The sequence below is a fragment of the Colobus angolensis genome, unplaced genomic scaffold, assembly GCF_000951035.1.
Source record: "Colobus angolensis palliatus isolate OR3802 unplaced genomic scaffold, Cang.pa_1.0 Scaffold324, whole genome shotgun sequence".
In the NCBI taxonomy this organism is placed as follows: Eukaryota; Metazoa; Chordata; class Mammalia; order Primates; family Cercopithecidae; genus Colobus; species Colobus angolensis.
This window is the reverse complement of record NW_012116533.1, coordinates 2,943,695-2,960,343: the sequence shown is the minus strand read 5'-3', so window position 1 is coordinate 2,960,343 and position 16,649 is coordinate 2,943,695. Positions and strand designations below refer to the sequence as shown.

Genomic DNA, 16,649 nt, shown 5'->3' with positions numbered 1-16,649 from the left:
GGGTTTCACCGTGCTAGCCAGGATGGTCTCGATCTCCTGACCTCGTGATCCGCCCGTCTCGGCCTCCCAAAGTGCTGGGATTAGAGGCTTGAGCTACCGCGCCCGGCCCTGAGCTTTTCAAAGATCCTTATAGGCACATAATTCTATGACTTTTTCCTTTCAAGGTTTTCAGCAGCTTGATTTGCCCCAACTTTTGCCCTCTTCCTCCTACGGCTGCGATTTTTAAACAATTGCAACTGATCAATGCCCCCTGAAAAGGCTGTTCACAGCAAGTGTGCTCTGAGTCAGGTTAAAAAAAGAACCTGGCAAATGGAAGTTTCCAGGGAGCTAACCCACAGGTCAAAGAGTAACAATTCTCTGGGAATGAGTTATATGGGGAGCTCCAAACCCCCAACTGCATCCTCTAGTAACTACTAGATTGCTGTTTTTCACAGGTAGAGTAGTTGTGACTGTTGGTTTTCAAGGCTACCATGGAGCTGGGAAGAGGGAAAATGGAAATAGGGCAAGTTGAAACACCAAACATCTTAGTATTTTTACAAGATTCATCAGTGTTTTTTCAATACTATTTGGACTGTTGCAAGCTTTTGATTGATTTTTAGAGTCCTGAAAAAGTTCATTTTGACAGTTTTGTCAGTGTTACTGCATTTGTTGAGGAACAGATTTTCAGAGGGGCTTATGCCACCTCTCTAGAAGTCCAGAACTCAAAAATACTTTTGACTATGTTCACTTTACTCCAGTACTTCAGAATTAATCCCTTCAGAGATACAACTCCATTGTATGCCACTTTGCCTCAATTCCATTTTACATGTATTCGTTGCATTTCTAGTATTTTCTTGACATTGTACATCCTACCTGTTTATCAGTTTTCTAAGAAACTTTTGTTTGGTAGTTTAGAACAGGGATGCCAAATTCTGTCTGTGTCTTGGTTATATTTGCATGGATGACCCACCCCATCTAAAATGTTTTTTTTTTTTTTTTTTTTTTTTTTTTTTTTTACGTATTTAAGTTTTTGTAAAAGAGCAAACCTCAAACAATGAGGAATGTGTGACAGAGACCATATGTGACCTGCAAAGAAAACCTAAAATAGTTACTATCTAATCTTTTACAGAAAATTTTGCCAACCCCTGGCTTACAGTGAAGGGATGGTACGTTGATGAGAACTGAGAACTGAGTCTATTTGCTGTAGTTGCCTTTGTTGTGTTTCTTAATCATTCAATATTCCTTTAGGACTCCCAAATTATAGTCTCAGAGCTGGAAGAAACCTTACAGATTATTCACTGATAAAGAAACCAATATTCAAAGATTTGTTCTATGTCATAGCATTAATTGGCCAGGGTTAAACCTTGGGTTTCTGAATATGCTTTACTCCTCTTTCCATTATAAGGTGCCTACAAGTTTTCCTGTCACTTCTTTCTCAGCAAAAAGCATTTTCAATGTTAGATAAATTCTCAATGTTACATAAATAAGCCCTTCTCCTCCCCACTCTTGTCTCTCTTCCTCATTTCCACTCTTTTCTCTACCTCAAGGAGAAACTGTGTTCTCCAATTTTCTTGAACAATCCTCTACTGAAGTTCTTGTCCTTATGATACAAAAGCAGTGGCAAGGTGGTGGGGGTGGGGGTGCCACAGAATTGATTCTATATTTTCCAGTTTTCTTTGGTATCTTACCGACAACATGTATGAAAAAATGTGGTTTTCAAATTGTGTTCCATTTGGGAAAGGTGAGAAAGACAGAAGTGGGTGAGATTTTGCCTCCCACACCTCTGGTACAACTAGAACAACTACACTTTTACCTGTTCCATGTATTGGGCTTCCAAGCAATATTTCATTTGAATAGAGGATTTAAAGGGAGAGAGAGGGAGGAAAGAAGAGAGAGAGAGAGGGACAGAGTTAAAAACCAGTGATTTATACCATGGATGGAGTCCAAGAGGAATCACAAGGATCTTCAAATAAAGCCCTTGGAGAATGGGAAAAAGTCAGTGCCATGTCATCTCCGGCCCTCCATCTCCTCAAGACAGACATAAGGCTTGAGGCAGTATTGCAGCCAGGAATCCCAACTCCTGGAAGCATCAGAAAATAAGTTGGAAGTAGGTAAATGTGGTACATTTTCCCAGCTATCATTTATTCAGGGCCTGAAAGTTCTCTGGAAGATTGAAATGAAACTACATATATATTCACAACTGATTTTGACAGGGGTGCAAATGTCAGTCAATGGAGGAAAGACAGTCTCTTCAATAATGCTGCTGGAGCAGTTGAATATTCATAGGCAAAAAAAAGTGTCATGGCCGGGTGCAGTGGATCATGTCTGTAATCCCAGCATTTTCGGAGGCCGAAGTGGAGGATCACTTGAGGTCAAGAGTTCGAAACCAGCCTGGCCAACATGGTGAAAATACTAAAAATACACAAATTAACCGGGCATGGTGGTGGGCACCTGTAAACCCGGCTACTCGGGAGGCTGAGGTAGGAGAATCGCTTGAGCCCAGGCGGCAGAGGTTTCAGTGAGTGGAGATCACACCACTGCACTCCATCCTGGGTGACAAAGAGGGACTCTGTCAAAAAGAAAAAAAAAAAAAGAAAAAAAAAGTTTCTTGACCTAAACCTCGTATCATACGCAAAAATTAAAAATGGATTATAAGCAAAGAATTCTTAGACTTGACAACAAAAGTAAAATCCATAAAATAAAAACTGATAAATTGGGTAAATTTGACCTCCAAAATTAAAAATGTTTGCTCTGCCAAAGACCATGCAAAAGGTGTGAAGGTGTAAAAAGACAAGATATAGACTGGGAGAAAATATTTGCAACCCAATATCTAATTAAAGGCTTACTTGGAGAATATAAAATAACTGTTAAAACTTAGCAGTAAGAAAAAATCTAATTCAGAAATGAATAAAATCATGAAGAAACATTTAATTGAGGAAGAAATATAGATGAAAACTAAGCACATGAAAGGATGTTAAACATCATTAGCCATCAGGGTAATGCAAATTATAACCACAATGTGATGTCAATACAAATCCACAAGAATGGCTAAAATGAAAAATGGTAAAAACATCAAATACTGGAGAGAATGTGGAGAAACTGAACTAGTAATACTTTGCTGGCAGGAGGTGAGACTGTAAATGGTATAGCCACACTGGAAAGCAATATGGCATTCCTTACAAAACTGAAAATGGAATTACCATATGACTCAGCAATTTTAGTCCTGGGTGTCTGTCTCAGAGAAATGAAAATGTATGATCACATAAAAACATGTACAGTACAGGAATGTTTACAGCAGCTTTATTTGCAATAGCCCAAAACTTGAATCATTCAACGTGTGCTTCAGCAGGTGAATGGCTAAACAAACTGTGGTACATCTACACCATAGAATACTACTCAGCAATATAAAGGAGCAAATTATCGATACATACAATGGTTTACACGAGTCTCCGAGGAACTATGCTGAATGTAAATGGCCAATCCCAAATGGTTATATACTGTATGGTTTCATTCATATAATATTCTTGAAATTCCAAAATTACAGAGACAGGAAGCAGATTATTTGTTGCCAGGGCTCAGGGAAGAGGGGAGGATTGGATGGAGCTCTAATGGGGTAGCACAAGGGAGCCTTGTGTTGAAGGTACAGTTCTGTATCTTGACTGTGGCGATGGTCACACAAATATACACACATGATAAAATTGCATAGTACTATATACACACATACATACACACCCCACACACAAATGATTGCATGTTAAACTGCAAAATGGTACCATTAGGGAAAATTGATTGAAGGGTACATTGGTACAAGGGTACCTCCCTGTACATTTTTTCAACTTCCTGTGAATCTATAACTATTACGTTGTAAAAATTAAAGAAAGTATTAATAAAAACAAAACAGCCATTCCAGAGCTCAAGATATCAAGAAAAAGAGAATTAACTTTGTCTCTTCTCTTCTTATAGGACCTGTACCTGCCTCTGTCCTTGGATGACTCGGACTCGCTTGGCGATTCCATGTAAAGGAGGGGAGAGTGCTCAGAGTCCAGAGTACAACTCCAAACCTATCATTGTAGTAGGGTACTTCTGCTCAAGTGTCCAACAGGGCTATTGGTGCTTTCAAGTTTTTATTTTGTTGTTGTTATTTTGAAAAAAACACTCTAATATGTTGGGTTTATTTTCCTGTGATTTCTCCTCTGGGCCACTGATCCACAGTTACCAATTATGCGAGATAGATTGATAACCATCCTTTGGGGCAACCTTCCAGGGATACAAAATGTGCTAGTCCGTGACCTTTCAATGGAAAGCTTAGGTGCCTGCGTTATTTTTGCCCTGTCTCATTTTGCCCATACAGTCTTCCTTCTGTAGAGGGCTGTTTACATATACAGCACTTAACATGTTTGTGTGGGGAAAAATACTCATTGGCAGATCCAAGAATGACTTTGTCAAAACACAAGTGCCCCTTTTCTCTGGATCTCAAGAATGGTGAATGACCCTGGAAGGACAGCAAGGCAACTCCCCAGCCTCACTCTTCACTCCTGATTGAGGCCTGGGTTTGTTGTCCAGCACCAATTCTGGCTGTCAATGGGGAGAAATAACTAACAACTTATAATTGTGACACCAGATGCTTAGGATCCTGGTGCTGGGTTAGCTAAGAGAATAGGCAGAATTGGAAAATACTGCAGACATTTTGGAAGAATTTATAAAGCACAGTGAATTCCTGGTCAATCTCTCCACTGAGGCAATTTGGAATCAATAAGCAATTGATAAGAGTTTGGAGTAAGGGACTTCATATACCTGATTCCTCTAGGAGGCTGTCTAACATACCACATGATTACATGAACTGCATGGTATCCATCTATCTCTGTTCTGTTGAATGCCTTGTTAACAGCCAACACTGAAAACACTGTGAGAATTTGTTTTCAGGTCTGACACCTTTCAGTCTCTTTTTATAGCAAGAAATCAATATCCTTTTTATAAAAACTCATGTCTGTATTTCAGGAGCAAACTCTTCGGGCTCCTTTTTTATAAACTGGTGATTTTTCTTTTGTCTAAAAAACACATGAAGAAAATTTACCAAAAAAAGCAGAATAATAATGTAGTTTAGAAATTATGCTGTCACTGCCAAACAGTAACCTCCAGGAGAAAACAAAATGAATAGCAGAGGCCAATTCAATAGAATCAGTTTTTTGATAGCTTTTTAGCAGTTATGCTTGCATTAATAATTTCAATGTGGACCAGACATTCTAATTATATTTTAAATGAAATGTTACAGCATATTTTAAGCAACTCTTTTTATCTATAATCCTAATATTTCATACTGAAGACACAGAAATCTTTCACTTGTCTTTAACATTAGAAAGGATTTCTCTTTACTAAGGACTGATCATTTGAAATAGTTTTCAGTCTTTTGAGATACAGGTTTATAATACTGGTTTTTTTTCTGTAATTGTAGCCCATAATGGCAAAAACAACTAAATTTAAGTGAAGGTCATGCATGCCAATTCTGTGTTTGCTTTTAGCAGATATGAAGATTTCCTTATTTCTTTGTAATTGTGCAGATATTTTGAAAGGCACAGCATTCAAAGCCAAGCTGCTGTTTGGCTACTGAATGGTTTGCAGTTGTTCCTCCACTCTAAATGGAATGAGCTTGCTGTGTGTGTGTGTGGTGGTGGTGGGAGGGGGTGGTACATGTGTGTATATGTGTGCATCTGCAGCTGCTTCAAAATTAGGAAATACTACAGGACACCCCTGTAATGGATTGGTGGCAACTTGGTGGCACTGCTGATGTGCACTGTGTAGGGGGAACCTAGTGGTGGTAGGGGTAGCTCAGATGCTCCTAGACAAGTTTCAGATGTCTGTAGCTACCAGAAACATTTTTGGTTCAGGAGAAGTGAGATGATGATACTACTGGTTTCTGGTGAAACTGGTCATTGAAGAACCCCAAATGATGAGGTTCTCTTTTTGCCCCTCTCCTTTATTTGTAGACCTATTCAAAACCATTAATAAATTCATTTTACTCAGTCCCTATTTCTTTCTAGAAGCTCAGGGTTTTCTTAGTGCCTCCCAGAACATTTTGTAGTTAATTGGGAAAAAGTGATACTTGGATTAGGGGGTGTGGGCATAAAGAATGGTGGGAGGCCTGATTTTAAACTTCAGGCCAGAGCCCCCCAGTGACTCCACCCATAGTCTCACTTTAGGTCTCATTTAGTCCAACACCTTTATTTTAAGATGAGGAAATGGAGGCTGGTAAAGAGCAGGACCAGAGGAAGAATCCAGATTTTCTTATGCTTGGGCCTCACACTAGCTCTCTGAGCATTTCTTTGATTGCGGTATATGTACTACTAGAAAATACTAAATAGACATATTTTCTTTAGGATAACCTTTGAACCAACAATCTTCAATAACAGTAGTACATTTTCCATCTTACTTTTAATTGAGTGTAAGGAAGTGTTTCTTTATGGCCATTTTGGCGGGGGCAAGGGATGGGGTTTGGCATAGTCCAAAATTCGTCTCCAATAATTAATTGCATTTTAAATTGGCCCACTTTCAAGGCAAATTTTTTTGTGTGTCTGTAACTGAGCTCCTCCACCCCTGTCATTCACTCCCAATTTTACCCAATCCAATTTTACCACTCAAGTTCCATTGTGTTAATTTCTGCACAGTCAGCAAACATCAAGTCAGCAAGCATTTGCCACCACTCCCTATACTTCTCCCTCCCTTTTATACACACACACACACACACACACACACACACACATACACACATACAATCCATCTCTTGCTTGTTCCTACCTCCTGATTTTTCTTCCCTACAGAAATAGAAATAGGGACAAAGAAGGGGAAAATGTATATATTGGGGCTGGGCTGAACAACTAACTTCATAAGTAGTGTTAACTAGGGGTAATTTGAGAGAAAAGTTCCTTTTCTCTTCACTGTTTTGGAAAGGATAGCCATTAGCATGACTGCTTTGTGTCCTTATGGACTTTAGTATTAGCCTAGATTGAATCATAGTGTTTTCTAGCTGGAAGGAACCTTAAGATCACATCATCTACTCCTCTACTCCAAATTTCTCATTCTTCAGGCCAGGAAACTGAGACACAGAGGTAAAGTAATTTCCCCAAGGTCACACAGCTGGCTGGAGCAGGATTGGGATTAGAACCCACACCTCCTGGCTCTTATTCTAGGGCCTTTTCCCCCTAAGCACTATTGCCTTCCACTAGGCCCCTGAGAGTTATTTCCCAGGGTCATGTTGCATCTTGGAGCCACATGCTGCTGCCCTGATGTCAGTGGGAAATCCACCCAGCAACCTAATACAACCCCTTTTCCCTGCATTCACATGGTTCCTATCCACGTGGGTTGCAGATGTCCTCGGAGAGAGTGAGGCATTGAGGGCCAATAGGAGCAATGGGGTCCCTGGCCTTGTCCATCTGATTCAGGAGATCACTGCTCCATCTTGAGGAGCCCTCTGAATAGGCCCCCCTGAATGCTTGCCTTGCCCAAATGGCATGGAGGAAGACTGATTTTCACTGTCAGTTCACCTTGTGTCATCTCATAATGGTTGGTCTTTCCAGGCTGAGGGAAATGTTTCTTGTTTCCAGAGTAGAGAAAGAGTGGAACAATAGCTTTGTTCATCCTAACTTTCTGAGATGGCTTTTCAACATTTTAAAAAACTAGTGTGGCTACCATTCACTGGCAATGATTTCTTTTAGCATATGGGAGTGAGACAAGCTAGAGAAAATAACCTGGTCTTGCTGTGGTTGCCCTCATCCACAATGTCCCCAAAGCCATCCTGCTCTGATGAGGACAATTTCCAGGTATAAGCAAGGGGCTTTGTGACAAAAATGTACCCTGGTTGATGTTAAATATTGGCTCCTGTGTTTGCACCAAAATAGCAAGCTGTGTACTCTATACACTCTTCCCATCTTCTTGTGTACACTGCTCCTGTGGCCTTCCACAGCAGAAACCAGGGCAAAAGGGTAAAAATCATGTGGTTTTCCTTGCCGCAAGGCTCTTCCTGGGGATTAAGGGGGTATTTATTAGTGCAGTTCAAAGAGTCCTCCTTCTGGGCTTCTCTTTCCTTCCTCCTTCTCCTCCCCAGTCACAAGTAACCAAGGAACCTGAAAGTGGATGTGTAGCTATTTGAAGAAGGCAAGGAACCCTGAGATTCTTCTTTGAATCATCTAGTCCAAGTCCTAGACCAGTGATCGGTGCTTACCTCGAACAAAATTTTGTCTGTGCTCCTAATCCCTTCAATACTCTGGGTACAGATGCTCCCAATCACCCTGCACATTTGATTCTAAATGACTTTTATTTTTTAAAAATCCATATCCCTAGGACAGGAGAACAGGATGCCTATATCCCCAAAATGAGCTCCAGGACACTCATGGGAATGTTCCCAAAGATCAACCCACCTCAGAAACATCTGTGCCAAGAGACTTCCCCAGATAGAAACACTGGGACAGTGTGGTTTGAACAACTTCTTTTATGGTGGTCCAGTTTGCTATGGAAATAAAGGGCATTGGTTTTTTTAAAAGGTGATTGGAACCTGTCCTTGGCCACATAGGGCCACTTGGATCCATTTCCAGGCCTTACTCATGTATTGCCTTCACTGAATCAAGGGCTTTGACTTTAAGTCCCAGACTGTTCTCCCAAGGGAACAATAAGTGTTTTGGAGTTCATCTGGGGTGGAGCATGAGAATGTTGCCCCATCTATCCCTTCAGGAAGGGTGCCTTTCCTCCCTTTCTCCTAAAGCCTGGTCCCCAGAATTTGTTTTCATCTCCAAAAGTCTAGTATGGTCTTTACACCCAGCCTCTTAGTGTTGCTTTCTGCCTTGTTCCTTATTAAGGATCTACGCAGACCTCCCACTTTGGCTTAGCTAGGGTGACGTTGGCTATCATTTGACAAGACTAACAATTTTTTTTTTTTTTGACAGAGTCTCCCTCTGTCACCTAGGGTGGAGTGCAGTGGCACAATCTTGTCTCGCTGCAATCTTCACCCTTCACCTCCCAGATTGAAGTAATTCTCCTGCCTCAGTCTCCCGAGTAGCTGGGATTACAGGCACATGCCACCAAATCTGGCTTTTTTTTTTTTTAGTAGAGATGGGGTTTCATCATGTTGGCCAGACTGGTCTTGAACTCCTGGCCTCAAATTATCTGCCCACCTTGGCCTCTGAAAGTGCTGGGATTACAGGCATGAGCCACCATGCCCAGCCAACAAGACTAATTTTTTATCACTTGGTTTATTGGCTTCAACATCTTCTGGAATCAGAGGTGATTTTTTCTTACCTTGGTTGCCTGAGACTAGGAGAGTACAGAATTCCAGTTGGGAATTAAGGCATCTTTCTGCTCCTAATCAGAAGGGCAGGTTAGTTGGGAGAGGTCAGATGGCACAACAGAAGTCACCTTGTAAGTAAGGCAAAGACTTGAAGGCATTAGCCTTTCTTATTACTAGTTTTCAATAACCTGAGGGAATCAATGGCTTTTTGCCACTCTACCTCTTGTGTGTCTCTTTAACTTTTCTTCCTCTGTCTGGTTTCCTCTATTCTCAGTTTATACTCTATGTTATCATTCTCTCTTTCCACAATACAAACATCCATCCTTTGTCCTGTGCAATTCTCTCTCTCCCCTTATTATATTTATTTGTACTTTTTCCTTCCTCCCTGTTGAGACATTGGGCATGTGCCTCTTCTTAGCCTGTGATTTTGCCTTGGGACTGATGATAAATTATTTCCGGATTCAATCAGCGCTGGTCCTACCCCAGTCCAATCAGAAGTATGTTGGTGGGAATCAACCTGATCCTGGCCCTTTCTTCTTCTCCATTTTCATTCTTAATCCCTCTCCACAGATCTTTACAAGCAGTTTCCTTATAGCTCATGTATCTTTAGGTCTTTGCCTTCCAAGCGCTGTACAGAATACTTTGTGTTTCCTTTTTGTCTGCCATTTTGTGGAGCAGTGAAGCGTGCTCAGAGACATAATCAGCTGAAGAGAAAAAGTCCAGCCATGGATTTATATCAGCTAAATACTAATAATTGATTTTATTTGATTTGCCCATAATTTTTAAAGCTGCAATATAATATAATGAGGGACCACAGGTAATTTCTCCTGTCATTTGTTTCGGCTAGATGGGGGTGGGGGAGTAATTGCTTAAAGTTTTACCATTACACTTTAAACTCTCTATAAATAATCTTGTTTGGGGCTTGCTGTTGAGTTGTTTTAACTAAACTGGTAGGCAATTGGAGTTGATTTAAATGAAAAGATTATTTAACAAATCTATACTATAAAAAGAGACATTTGCTTAATTGAAATGTATTTTTTCCTTCTATTACTAGAGTCACCTAAACATTTACTCTTGACACCAACTGTTCATGATACTGAATAGACAGTCCATATAAGAGAAATTAGTGGACCTAAAGAAGCCAGCTTGTAGGTGTTAATTTATTAAACAGAGTGCAAAGCCCTTGGAAATGTCATTGCTTTGCAATACCATATGGAATGCCAAAATTTACAATGACTTTTCTTTATAAGTTATCCGAAAGGGGTTTGAACAAGTAAGAGGTTATGCCAAAATGTCTCCAATGTATGGTCCTGTAATATATTGCAGCTTGAAGCCAATGATCCCTTATGACTTGTATACAACTAATGCATGTTTTGATTGAATTTTGCATTTCCCATGTGTGGTAAGTTCTTTAAAATGTTTTTGATCACCTTTTTGTGCCATTAAACTTGTACAGAAAATGCTTTTATGGCCATTTTCAAAGGGAGAAAGTTTAAAATGGAAACAGCCCACCCTTTCTGCCCTATAGCTGTAGTTAGAATTGAGTAACTGTAGCAAAACAGCTGTAATTGGTGGTTGTAGTGTTAGAGGTGTTAGCTTGCTAGTGACTAGTTTTGGAGAGTAAATGCATGATATTGTACATCACATTTCTTAAATAACTCATTTTAACCTCTGAAAAGAATATATTCTTCTTTGTAGTCCTTTTCCCCACCCCCCTTGCCCTCTCCCTTTTCCTGCTCCCAGGTGTCTTACAGTTGTAAATATCTGATTTGAGGCCCAATAATTCTAGCCAAGTAAAGTCAGCAAACAACAAACAAATCAAAATGTGGGGAAAAGGCATTTCTCAACCATCTCTCAGTAGTTATTGATCATTTCTTAAGGAGTGGCATTGTGATCAAAGACTCAACTTTACGTAAAAATCAGTGGTAAATTGGGGTTGTATTTGGCCATTTGATTACATTTCAGGATTGAACAGTTTTCAGAATCACACGTAATTCAAAGACAGTAGGCAGTGATGTCTCTTATCCCTGCAGCTGTTTTGAGGTACTTAGAGACCTCAGAAGACTCTGCTTGACCAATGACCAATAATTATTTGAAAAAAAAGAAAAAAATGAGAGAAATACAATAGATATTTAAGAATTGTAGCCACCTATTTAGAATAGTTATAGCCAGAAAAAAAACAAGGGCATGAGTTCAAATGCATTACTATCAGTGTCCCAGGCAATACCTAATCTACTCTGAGATTGTGATTCAAAAGCAGTATTTCAAGAGGCATTCTCCTTTTTGGTTTGCTGACCCCACTTGGACTGGTAGGTTTGGTGAGGCCCCCATAAATCAGCTGGAGCAGACCCTTTTCATCTCCTGTGCCTGCAACATCCCTCTTCCCCTACCCCCTCCGCAATTCAGTGAGGGCTTTCTTGGGTCAGAGGACTTCAAGGTTGTCTAGAGAAGTTCGCCATGTGTGTAAGGTGCTGTGAACTGTGAGTGCTAAAGATTCGCAGCATTCAATACCGGGCAGCCAAAGAGCTGCTCTTGCAATCATTTTGGCTCTCAAGCTCTGTTCTTCATCGCATTCTCATTTCTGTGTACATTTGCAAGATGTGTGTAATGTCATTTTCCAAAAATAAAATTTGATTTCAATATTTCTGGCTGACATTCTTTTTTTAAAAAACAAAAACAAAAACAAAAAACATTGAACCAATAATCATATAACCACAAAATGTCCAAGCTGGCAGGAAACTTAGACATTATTTTGTCCAAACTCTTAATTTTATACATGAGGAAGCTGACAGTTAATGTATGGTAGAAACACCATAATTATCGGTACAGCACATTTACAAAAAATAAGATCTCAGATCTCCCTCTATAGTTGAACAGGAATAAAGTGACCTCCTTTTATGCATAAGATGCTTTGGCCAATGTCAGCCTGTGTCATCAGGTGGTGACTTCTAGTACCATGTTTTCAGAGGTCCAAGAAAGACTCCATGTCTTCCAAAATACCTCTACCTGTTGCTTGCAATTTCTTTAACAGTGTGACTATTCTTCTTCAATAGGCTGATGGTGCAGCTACTCTCTGTGAGAAGAAACACATAACTATCTTATTTACCCTCAGACATAAATGACTGTTGTTTCTCAGATCAGGTTTTAATGAGATAAAGAACACAAAGCACTGGGCTTGGGAAGAGGTTGACGGAGAGGGAAGGAGAAAAGGACATAAAAAACAGGAGGCTGAGGCTGGGTGCGGTGGCTCACGCCTGTAATCCCAGCACTTTGGGAGGCCAAGGCAAGCAGATCATCTGATGTCAGGAGTTTGAGACGAGCCTGGCCATCATGGTGAAACCCCATCTCTACTAAAAATATAAAAATTAGCTGGGTGTGGTGGTGCACACCTGTAGTCTCAGCTACTCGGAAGGCTGAAGCAGGAGAATCACTTGAACCCAGGAGGCGGAGGTTGCAGTGAGCCGAGTCGGTGCCACTGCACACCAGCCTGAGTGACAGAGCGAGACTCCATCTCAAAACAAACAAACAGAAAACCAAACAAACACAAGAGGCTGAGATTCTAGGAAACAGTTTGAGCAACATCACAATTATGTGAGGGCCAACTCTGCAGCTCTCAGCTGACCTGTGTTCAGAGAAGCAATGATGTCAGCTTCCCCTAGGCACTCCCAAGGACCAAGATGATTATGGATTCTTCATCTAAGCAGTATTTTACCAACTGGCTCCATGGCCATCACTCTGGTGGAGACAAAGAAAGTAGATGGAAATGGGACTTCTTGGTGTTTCTAATCCAAAGAAAAGTTGGATACAACAATCAGACTGGCTAGGCCTCTTGCTGACAGATTTATCCCCACTACCATCAGGTTCTCCTTGTCCCTGATTACTCATGATGTCCTTTTCGTCCACCTTGGTCTATCCTGAAGTCCCCTGCAAGTAAAATCTTTCTAGAAGATCATTTTGGTCACAAAAGGACAAATACCATAAGATTCTGCTCATATGAAGTAACTAATATAGTGAAAATCATAAAAGCAGAAAGTAGAAAGGTGGTTACCAAGAGCTTGGGGAGGGTAAAGGGAGAAGTAGTATTTAGTGAGTATAGAGTTTTAGTGTTGCAGGATGGAAAAGTTCTAGAGATCTGTCGCACAACAATGTGAATATACTTGACACAACTGAACTGTACACTTAAAAATGGTGAAGATGGTAAATTTAATGTTATGTTTTTTACTACAATAAAAATCATTGCGATTGTCTCATTTCTCTGATCATTAAACCAAGTCCAACTCCTCTTCATGGTTTTCATTAAGACATCTCTACAGCACTATGTTCTAGGTACCCTGCCAATTGCTAGTCTTTGGACCTAGGCCTCCAGGAGTTCTAGCCTAGTGAAGACAGACCTGTAAATAAATGAGTCCAGTGCAAAGGAGCAAGTGCTGTGGGAACACCAGTGATAGATTAATGATTGCTCCAGGATCATGAGGTTCAGAAAAACTTCATGGAGCTGGCAGCATTTGAAAACAGATTAAGAACTTTCAGGTGGGCAGTGAGCAATCTAAATAGAGGCAATAGCATGAAAGGTGTCCCAAAAAGCAAGAGTCTCTCTGAGAACTGATGATTACCTGAGGTGGCAAAGTTACAGAGCCAATACACATGGTTCTGGCAGGAAAACACAAGTGCAGTAGTCTAAGAATTACAATTTGGGTGGTTTAGATCAGTGGTTCCCAAATGCTGGTACAGCAGCCAATGGTAGTCTGTAATAAAGTTTTCACCAGGCTGTGGTATAAAGAGAAAACTAAGGACAATGTAGTATGCTTTTTTCATAGAAGTAAATGTACTTCATTTAAATAACTATCTTTAGTTTTGAGATCATAACATTTTACTTTTGGTTATTAAAAATGTCCTTCCTTATATGAAGTTTTGGTCATGGTAGAAGATAGGTATGTATTTGTTTTTGAATGTCCTAACTAGGCAAAATTTAACGTGACTAATCCTAGGAGGGGCCTCAAATAAAATCTATATTTCTTTCTTTTCTTTTTTTAATTCTCATAATCTGTGAGGTTAATAAGTTTAGCAAGCACTGGTTTATACTAAAAGAAATGGGGAAATGGAGAAACCACTAGGGGTTGAGTTATAAGAAAAAAGGTGTTTGGTATTTGAAGGAAGTTCCTCCTGAAAGCATTCAGTTCTGTCTCCATCTCCCTTTTCTCTTCCCTCAACTTTGCCTCTTCCCTTCCTCAGCCTCTCTTCCTTTGTCCTCCCCTGGTCCACACAGTGTGAGCAGTGCTTTAGCCCCACCTAGGAACTTGTCAGAAATGCATATCCTTGACCACACACACCACTGCCCCACCCACATATACTGGATCAGAAACTCTGCGGGTGGGGTTCAGCAATTCTCATGTTAACAAGCTCTCCATGAGGCATCTGAGACCCTCTCTAGTTTGATAACCCCCTGCTCTTGTGAATTCCACTTCCTTTTCAGTGAGGACTCAGTGAGAATTTAAGCAGCATATATGATCTCTTTGGCCATTTGGGTTAGAGTTTGCATCTCTCCCAAGAGAAAAAAAAGATGCAAGAGATTGCTTATTTCAGTAAGGTCTCTATATACTTAGTTTCTGTAGAGAAAGACAGCCTTTTCAAGCTTGAGAAGAAACTTGTACCAGTAAAGACACTCTGGAAAGGGTCTTCACAGCTGTTGCAAGCTGTCCAGATAGAGACAAAAGCAGATTCTGAATTAAGGCCAGAGCAGTGGTGGTAGAGAGGAGGAATAAGAGTGAAAAGTTGTCCATATAGAATTGTCAGAATCTGATGTACAGATTGGATGTAGGGAGGAAATGGGAAGAAGAGAAAGCCCTGACTTGAGCAACTCGGCCTGAGCGTCCCCTGTTCCCAGACCTGGGCCTCTGCTCTGGACAGCCCAGTAGCTTCTCATGCACCTCCTCCCCTGACTTCAGCTGTCGCTATGCAATGCTCATTCACACTTCACTCTTGCTGACAGAGCCTACCCTTCTTTCCCTGCCTAGAAAAATACCCTCTGAATGCCCTTTCACATTCTCTCCACCTGTCTAAATCTCAGATGTTGCCATAAACCTACCAGCAATGGAACTTACGGCATATTTATAAGAAAAGCAAACCCAAACATGGAGAAAAACTGGCAACTTTCTATCCTGAACTTTCCAGGGCAGTCCTGATCTTATGCAAATTATGTATTTTTTTTTCTTTTCCAAATAAAGGTGATTTGTTAAGCATATAATTATATATATAATTTATATAAATACACTCACAAATCAGAAAACACCCCTTTTCAGGCCACGCATCCACACTGAGGGCTTGGAAAATAGGATTCCTTTCAGGGAGAGGCTTTCTCCAGATTTCCTTGTCAACTTGTTTGGAACCCCTCTCCTGGATTCCATCGCCAGTGTGGGGCAGGTGTTGCACCCTCCATTTCTAATATCCCCTTTTCGATACCCAAGAAGGTCTTTCAGATCGTCTGATTATATCAAGCTTGAATGCTTCAGAGAGAGAGAGGCTGGACTAAGTAGATAATTTAATTTCTCTTTGAATCCCAGAGGTGCTGATTCTCTCCAGTCAAGAAGACTTGGCTTGATTTGTTGTAATCCCTCTTCCTTTTCCCCACTGGCACAGCCCTGGATGATTTAAAAAATATTTACCCTGATGGAAAGAGGGGTAAGTCCCAGAATTCTGAATTAGGTATCACTATTTACTATCCTTGGTAATGAACAAGTGCATATAGAATTGCAGAATGTCAAAGGTGGAAGGGCCTTTATCAATCACTTACCTAACGTTTCACAAAGTTCTCTGGGGATGTGAGTCACAGGGACCCCATCCCAGTTCCACTTCATTAGAGTCTCCAGGACAGTGGCCTGGGAAGCTGCATATTTAACAAGAGCCTCAGTGAATCTTTCAACTGCGAAGCTTACAGAGCTTTCCAAACTTTGTTGTGGATAGAATCACCTGGGGATCTTGCCAAAATGCAGAGTCTGATCTGGAGATTTGGTGTGGGGCCCAGACTCTGTGTTTTTACAAGCTGCCCACTGGTACCTCATGCCCCTGGTCTGTGGACCACACTTTAAAATAGCAAAACACTAAGTTCAAGTTCCTCATTGTTCACAAAAAGAGTAAACTGAGACCCAGGGAAGGAAAGGAAGTTTCTCACATTCAGACCCTTGGTCAGAGGCAGAGATGGGCTTCCACGGGCCAGTACTCTTTCCATATGACCAGGCAGCCCATCACCAGCAGGCATTAAAAGCAATCCAGCTGCAATGGTACTGTTTCCAATCAAAGGCTAATTGGAAAAAAATGATGCTTCATGAAAGAGAAGCAGCCCTGGCTTGTCTCAGTAATGAGTGGGCACACTGGCAGAAAATAAAAAAAAAAAAAAGAC

The 16,649-nt window shown here is 40.7% G+C and overlaps 1 protein-coding gene across 5 annotated transcripts in view; it reads left to right on the top strand.

Annotated features, from left to right (window-relative positions):
- Positions 1 to 11,895, top strand: part of DCX (doublecortin) — a 120,264-nt gene extending 108,369 nt beyond the window's left edge. For 4 of the 5 annotated variants that reach the window (XM_011951696.1, XM_011951695.1, XM_011951697.1 and 1 more), the window contains exon 7: positions 3,943 to 11,895. In XM_011951696.1, coding sequence (XP_011807086.1) covers positions 3,943 to 3,999 — 57 coding nt within the window. In that variant the 3' untranslated portion in view covers positions 4,000 to 11,895. The remainder of the gene's footprint in view (positions 1 to 3,942) is intronic. The other variant, XM_011951694.1, reaches the window with a different exon arrangement.
- Positions 11,896 to 16,649: the final 4,754 nt, after the last annotated feature.